Source organism: Alligator sinensis, unplaced genomic scaffold (genome assembly GCF_000455745.1).
Source record: "Alligator sinensis unplaced genomic scaffold, ASM45574v1 scaffold673_1, whole genome shotgun sequence".
Taxonomy (NCBI): Eukaryota; Metazoa; Chordata; order Crocodylia; family Alligatoridae; genus Alligator; species Alligator sinensis.
The window spans coordinates 289,972-297,792 of NW_005842829.1; the positions used below are offsets into that span (position 1 = coordinate 289,972).

Below are 7,821 nucleotides of genomic sequence, written 5' to 3' on the forward strand. Positions count from 1 at the left end.
GGCGGGCATCAAACCAGGAAGGCCAAGGCTGCGACTGAACTCCAACTGGGTACACGAATCAAGGACAATAAAAAACCCTTTTTTAGAAATGTGGGGAGCCGGAGGAAAAGCAGGGGCAACATTGGACCCCGGCTAAACCAAATGGGACAACTGACGACTGACGCCCAGGAAAAAGCCAACCTATTAAATGGGTACTTTGTGTCGGTCTTTCATCAGTCCCATGGGACGCCCATGCCTGCTACAGGGCCGGGAAGTCCGGGAGAGGGAGATCCCCTGCCCTCCATCAATGCTGACCTTGTGAAGGAACATCTTGAGAGGCTGGATACCTTCAAGTCGCCCAGCCCTGACGGGTTACACCCCAAGGTACTCAAGGAGCTGGCGAGCATCATAGCCCAGCCCCCGGCACGGGTCTTCGAGAGCTCCTGGCGCTCTGGTGAAGTGCCCGAAGACTGGAAGAAGGCCAATGTGGTGCCTATCTTCAAGAAAGGGAGGAAAGTGGATCCAGCAAACTACAGGCCCATCAGCCTGACTTCTATCCTGGGGAAGGTCTTGGAAAAGTCATCATTGACTCCAAGATGAACATGGGCTGACATTGCGAGGTCACGGTGAGCAGGGCTAACCGGACCCTATCGTGCATCCACAGGTGAGTCTCAGGTAGGTCCAAGGAGGTGATCCTCCCCCTCTACACGACACTGGTCAGGCCGCAGCTGGAGTACTGCGTCCAGTTCTGGGCACCCCACATCAAGAGGGATGTGGACAGCATGGAGAGGGTCCAGAGGAGGGCCGCCCGCATGATCCGGGGACAGCAGGGCAGGCCCTACGAGGAGAGGCGACGGGACCTGAACCTGTTCAGCCTCCACAAGAGAAGGCTGAGGGGGGACGTGATGACTGTCTATAAACTCACTAGGGGGAACCAGAAGGGGTTGGGGGAGACCTTGTTTCCCCCAGCGCCCCCCGGGATAACAAGGAGTAACGGCCACAAGTTGTTGGAGAGTAGGTTCAGATTAGACATCCGTAGGAACTACTTCACAGTTAGAGCGGCTAGGATCTGGAACCGACTTCCAAGGGAAGTGGTGCTGGCTCCTCGCCTGGGGGTCTTTGGGAAGAGGCTTGATGCCTACCTGGCTGGGGTCATTTGAGCCCAGTTTTCCTCTTGCCCAGGCAGGGGGTCGGACTTGAAGATCTGCAAGGTCCCTTCCGACCCCACTTCTCTGATTCTATGAAAAGATTCTCAAAGAGGCCATCCTCATCAGACTGGCCGACACCAACACCCTGATGGACAGCCAGCACGGGTGTGTTGCGGGTAGGTCTCGCTTGACCAATCTCATTTCCTTTTATGACCAGGTGACCTTTCACCTGGACAAGGGGGAAGGGATTGATGTCATATATCTGGAATAGACTGCCACCGGAGGCGGTTCAAGCACACACTTTGAACGCCTTCAAGACACATTTGGATGTTTATCTTGCTGGGATCCTGTGACCCCTGCTGATTTCCTGCCCCTGGGGCAGGGGGCTGGACTCGATGATCCTCCAGGGTCCCTTCCAGCCCTGATGTCTATGAGGTCTATGAATACAGACAGGCAGATTCAGTGTTTTGGGTACCAGTAGAGGAGTCATTACCAGAGCTGGTCTGATAACCGCTGAGCTGGGAGTGTGCAGCCGTGGGTTGATAAGTATTTGGCACGGAGACCCCCCACCATGCCGTGCTCCCCTGCTGCTCTGGCTCAGTGCGGTCCTTGCCTTGGACTCTGTTCTCCATCCCGAATGCTAACGAAGGTGCATGCCTGTCCCATCTCCCGTGTAAATGAGTTGTTGTCCGGTTCCATATCCGATGCAAATGAGACCGGGGGAGTCGCTTCTCTCCTGTCACCCCTGTCTGGAGGGGTTTAGGTGCATCTTCCTTGTCTTTTGTAAGTCCTTCCTCTCATCGGTTCTTGTTCAGGCCGAGGTGGGGGGGGGGAGTCCTGTGCGAGTCAGACAGGCTGCGTCCTGCGCCAGGGTCCCCAACTGCACGGAGCGGAGAGGTAACAACCCCCAGCTGGGCATCGTGTCCCCCAGCGAGCCCCTGCCCGGCAGCCTGCCCCCGGCACCTGCGGCCATGGCTGTGCTGGGCGCTGCCCGCACCACTCACGGGCCCTTTGGCCCCCACACCTGGCTGGGCCCAAGACTTTGTTGCTCTTCCAGGAATCAGAAAGCGAAATCTCCCAGGAAAACCCCGGGAGCGCCCAGGCAAGGGGCAGGCAAGGACCCAGCATAAAAGGAGCCACGTAGGCAGAGGGATCGTCTCCACGCCAGTCCGGGCCCAGGACCACGGCAATACCGGCCTCCGCGCAGCACCCCGTGCACTTATCCATCACCCCTGTGGCCCCCAACACTGGGTCCCGGACCAGAGCACGGGGCTGCACCCACCGCGTTTCCGACAGCAAGACCCAGGCGTAAGAACCGGCCTTGGGTGAGTCGGGCTGGGTCTGGGTGTGGGTCTGGCCCGGCCGTGGGGGCCCCTGTGCCAGGAGCTGCTCCCACAGAGCAAGTGCCCGAGGCACAGGGCCCGTGCGAGGCGCCTGCAGGGCCGAGCCCAGGGAGAGGGAGAGGGACCCCGCAGACACAAGTGCGGGAAGGGCCGGGCATCGCCGCGCGTTGCCTGGGGGGGTTTGCTGCAGGAGCACGTTCATCACTTCAGTTATTCTGCTCCTGTGAGGTTTATTTGCGGGTGGATTCATTGTCACTGGAAGGCACCCGGGCCTTTTGGGCAGGGCTGCCACATGCAACGCCTACGTAAGTACTCAGGACGAGTGCAAAGTCCCGCGCTTGCGGGGAACAAGCACGTACGCTGATACGGACTGGGGGTGCCGGGCTGGGCTGCACCGCTGGGAAGGCGCTGGGGGCGATGCTGGGACAGGGCCTGCACGGGGCCAGCACTGCGCTCCTCTCCTGCTACACAATATAATCCAGCAACGCCCCGGGCTGTACTCGGCATGCGCCCGGCCTCCCCTGGAGCGCGTGTCCCGTCCTGGGCACCGCTCCTCCGGGCACACGGGGACGGGCCTGAAAGAACAAGGGTTAGTCTGGAGAGGAGAAGACGGGGGCTTCGATACATGGGGTGGGAATAGGCCCTTGTCTGTGGCTGCAGACGACGGTGTTATGAGGCCAGTGCGCAGTCAGCGTCTTGTGCAGACGTGCCCGTCACTGAAATCCTCAGGTGACCTGTCACGGCGCCTGTCGGGACAAGCTGGCACCTCTGTCCCGTCAAGGGCCGGTGCATAGCAAGCTCGGCCGCCTAGATACCTAGTAGCATTCACCCCCAGCATCGGGGTAAGATTTTGTTCTGCATGGACGTGTGTCCCGGGGACACAACGGTGACGAACATGAGCCCGTGCAGGTGGAACCAGACGTAATATCAGACTTGAGGTCGCAGCTCTGAAGTCATAAAAGCTCAGACAAGAACGGTCTGTTCGCTGGAGAGCGTGTATTGACTACAGCAGTTTGCAGTCTCAAGCGTAAGACAAAGACCCTCACACAAACTCGGCCTAAGCTCGGACGCCGCCTGGTAAGACCCAGCGACAGAGCAGAAAATGGAGCCCAACCGAACATGCAACATAAGCCAGAAAGAGATCGGAGCCTTGCATGGTCTGACGTGGTCCTGAGGGCAGCGTGGCCTTGCAGCCCGGGGTTCAGACAGTCTCTGGGGGAAGCATCTGCAGGTCTGATAAAAGCTCAGACTTACCCGAAGAGCCTTGTCTGCCTGTGTCCTTAGTCCAACACGACCTGTTTCCCCGGGCACCCTCCCAACCTCCTCCCCAGGAGCCCAGCCTGCCGAGGGGACCCGCTACAAGATCTTACGGCATCTTGTTCCCCCAAGACGGTGCCGCCGTGCAGCCCGGGGAGGGCGCGGGGAGGTGCGGCGGGGAGGGAAGGGGCAGTAATGCAAGTCAAACACTGCGTGTGCTTCTGCAGGGCTGCGCTGGAAAGCTGCTCGGGACCGAAGCGTGCAGGCAGCGTCCGCGCAGAGATGAGCTCCCAGGAAACCATCGTGTGCGGCAAGGAAGAAAACCAAAGCAAATGCCACATTTCTAAAAGCGATAGGAAAAGTCCTGTCCCCCTGACCAAGGACGAGGCAAGAATCGCAGAAGCAGCGAGGCAGAGCGCGCTGGAGATCCTGAGAGACGCCCTGAAGAAGAAGGACCGTGTGCTCATGGAGACGCCCCGGCACCTGATTTCCTGCGACTCCGAACGGCCCCAGTTCTGGATGGAGCGGTACGCCGTCCTGACCGAGCAGTGGGTGAGAGACCTCATCTCCGGCTGGAGGCAGCCAAGTTCATGGGGGACCCTTCCAAGGACAAATATTATGCGTATGTCTATACAGAATCTGGAGACAAAACCATTTATCTGTGCCCGCTCTTCTGGAAGTCTCCGAGTCACCTTGGCAAACCGTGCCAGATGGGGACTTTAATCCACGAGGCCTCGCACTTCCTGGGTGCACGCGACATCACCTACGAGCCAGACAGAATCTCTGTTGCGTGCAAGGGGCTGATGGTGAAAAATAGCTTGACAGACTCAGATAAGCTAAAATTTGTTCCTCTGGTGAATGCGATGCTAAATGTCAGAAACATCCAGTACGAGTTTGAAGTGACCCTGCGGCACCGCGGAGACTACGTGCGGGGGAGATACTCCTGCTGCGGGGAGACGGCGAGGAGCTCCGTCTGCGAGAGCGCCGTGCCCAACGCCTTCTTCACGTGTCCGAACAACGGGAGGTGAGTAACGTCCGCCCCAGTGGACACACTTGAGCGGGGGTTTCCCTGGGAGACCCGGTGCCTGCAGGCCCCAGCGCCCTTGCAGGACGTGCCCGCTTCTTTCCGTGTCGGGGACCGGTCAAAGGGGGGACGCCCCCAGCTAAAACACCGGGGCAGCAGCACCCCGGCCCACGGCCGCCCCCTCCCCCCGACTCGATCCCCTCCTGGCACAAGTCAAACCCCTTTATCAAGGGTCTGGGAGAGCACGGGGAATCGGGCTGCTGACACACAGGCAGTATTTCTGGGAGAGAGGCAGCGCCCGGCTCCGGCTCCCGCCACCGGCCGGACGGGCAGGGCTCGCAGCTGGGAGGGGGCAGCAACTCGCAGCGCAGCGCGGGCCAGCGCTGCGCCCGGGGCTTTCCCCTGTCCCCGGCCCCGGCTGGAGGTGGGTTACGGGCTCCTGGGGACGCACCGCTGACCTGCTGCCGCCTGGCAGCGTCTGCCCGCGGCCCTACGCCGAGTCCGGGTGTGCTCGCCCGCACGAGCGCAGCAAGGCTCACCCCCGCCAGCACCGACACCACGTCCAGCGCCGGGCGCACGAGGATGCAGCTGCCACGCAAGGCGACAGGCACGTGGCACAGCAGCTGCTATTGCAGACCTAGGAAACGGATCTCCCCTTTTTCTTTCTCCTTCCCTGCAGGAGACTAACACCGAGCACCGGCGAAGTGCTGGCGGAGAGGCTGGTGCCCCCCCGGGACAGGCTGCAGCGGCACGTAGCTGCGCTTCGGAGACTTGCCGATGCCGTGGACGAGGTTCGCAGACGCGCCACGACACCAACCAGTGCTGGAGGGGCAGTGGGTATCGTGGCCCAGATCACGGGGTTCTTCCTCGCCCCCTTCACCGCGGGGCACACTGCCTCTGCCGTCAGCAGCCCCGCCAGCACCCCAACAACCACCCCCGGCACGGTGCAGTGTCCACGCAGGAGGGAGGAGATGAGGCAGGTCCTGGGCGAATGCCAGGCGGAGCTGACACTCATCCGGGAGTGCCTGGACCTCCTCGCGGGCACCGATCCACCGGCCTCGGCAGACAGTGCCATGCTCAGGCTGCTGACGGATGTCCTGAGGACCAGGGCAGGAAGACGACAAGCTGCTAGCGACATGGAGGAAGTGCTCAGCATGCAGCTGCTTCACATCAAGAGTGTGGCGACTCTGGCAGGATCCACCGCGGACGCCATAAGGGCCCTCGCCCGCAAGCTGGACGTCGTCTCTGCGGGAAAGGACTCCACATTGCTCCACAGAGGCGCCGAGGCAGGGCTGGCAGCCACGATCCGAGAGGAGGTCACTCGTCTGGAGGGAGTGATTGCCCACATCGACCAAGTGCACAAGGCGCTGACGGGGGAGAAATGAAAGTGAGTGTGGGAAAAACAACGAGCTCAGTCCTGCGGCACTGATCATCCAGCCACGTGGACTCCAGCCAGTGTCACCCGGGCCCAGGACCTGCCACGATCACGGGTTTAGGATGAGGACGTGCAATTCATGTGGTGCACCAGCCCCACCAGACCGCCCCACACCCCACCCTGCCCAGTGTGTCTCACCCCTTTCACGCTCGCGGCCCCTTGGGAAAGGCCGGCTCTTGAGTTTCGTGTGTTTTATGACTGTGGAAAAGACAGAGCAGCTTTTCTGTTGCAGAGAGCCCAGAACAGCTATGGCTTTCTGTGCAAAATCTCTGGGTTTGCCTGGTGAATCCTGTGCACGCCTAACCACGTGGATGCCGCCTGGCACCCCGCAGCACCCTAGGAAGGACCTCAAGGCACCCCAGGGTGCTGCGAGCCCTGGCGGAGAACTGCTTCTCTACACAGGCACAATCACACCTATGATAAGTGAGTGCACGGGCAAAGCCAGGGCTCCACAGCCGGACCATCGTTAATACGGCCCCAACGCACCAACCCACCATCCCACATTGAAATCAGGCGGCGTAACAAACCCGACCCCCCCAAGTCCAAACCTGCCCAGCCCCCCATGCACCCGACCTCACCTCCAAACCCCACGCACTTCCCCCGTAAGAGACAGGCTTTCCTTCCCTGTGGAGCAGACCCCCGCCAGCGTACCGGTGCAAAACGGCACGCGTCCAGACTGTGCCCCACTTCCGGAAACGTCCAGGCAGCCTGGGGAGCCCCAAGGGGACGCAGGAGCAGCAGGAGGTTTGGAAGCACGAGTTACGAGAGGCCGAAGGGTGCCAGCCCCCAGCAGGAGGGGCGACCGGCCAGAGAGCCCACGGGGCCACCGCTGCCCACAGGCCTCCTCCCCTCCCTTCTTCCCCCAGACCTCGCCTGTGCCTCGTGCCTTACCCTGGCGCAGGTTCGGGGGCCGCGGGGCCGTTGCGTCCCCTTTCGTTCCAGCTCCACCCAAACACTGACACCAGCTGCCTGGACAGGCACCACTGTTTCACCGAGGGTGTCTGTCGACTTTGTGGCTCCCCCAAAATTGTGGCTCGCCAAAATCTCTGATTCCTGCCAATCTCTCCACAGCGCACGGGTGTGAACAGTCTAGTAACGGAGCTGGTCATTCACCTGCCCTCGGGGTAACGGCTCCTTTTTCACAGCCCTGAAGACAGTTTTAGCTCCAGCTCAAACCGTCCCGTCAGACCCAGCGGCGTGGCGAAGATGCTGGAGAAGACCATGCTTTGTTTTAGGAATCGAGGAAGAGCTGTGCATTTCTCTGCGATGGCTGCAGGGCGAATGACACGATCTCTTTGGACTATTTCTGGCTCCATTTGTGTTTTTTTAAATAAATACATGATCTAGGGAATTCGAATATGTGCCAACAGTGCTTTAACTTTAAGAGGGGACCTGTAAAGTGCCGGCCAGTCACCGACGACCACGTCCGACCCCAGGGTAGCGAGGCAGCGGTTCCCACGCCAGGCGACAGGCACGCGGCGCAGCAGCTGCTATTGCAGAGCTGGGAAATCCCCGTGGCTCTGGCCCAGCTTCCCAGTCTGTCGAGATCCCCCCGAGTCGCACTCCTGTCCTCCAACGTCACAGAAGTCCCAGCGCCGCGGGGCGGGCAGGGAGCTGCGGGGTCGCATCCAGTGC

General features: G+C 60.8%; 1 protein-coding gene across 1 annotated transcript; it reads left to right on the forward strand.

Moving 5' to 3' along the window:
• The first annotated feature begins 3,922 nt into the window (after nucleotides 1-3,922).
• LOC112547956 lies at nucleotides 3,923-6,136 on the forward strand. The gene is given in 3 exon segments (XM_025191531.1): nucleotides 3,923-4,295; nucleotides 4,298-4,751; nucleotides 5,431-6,136. Coding segments are annotated over 3 exon segments (1,533 nt in total).
• Nucleotides 6,137-7,821: the final 1,685 nt, after the last annotated feature.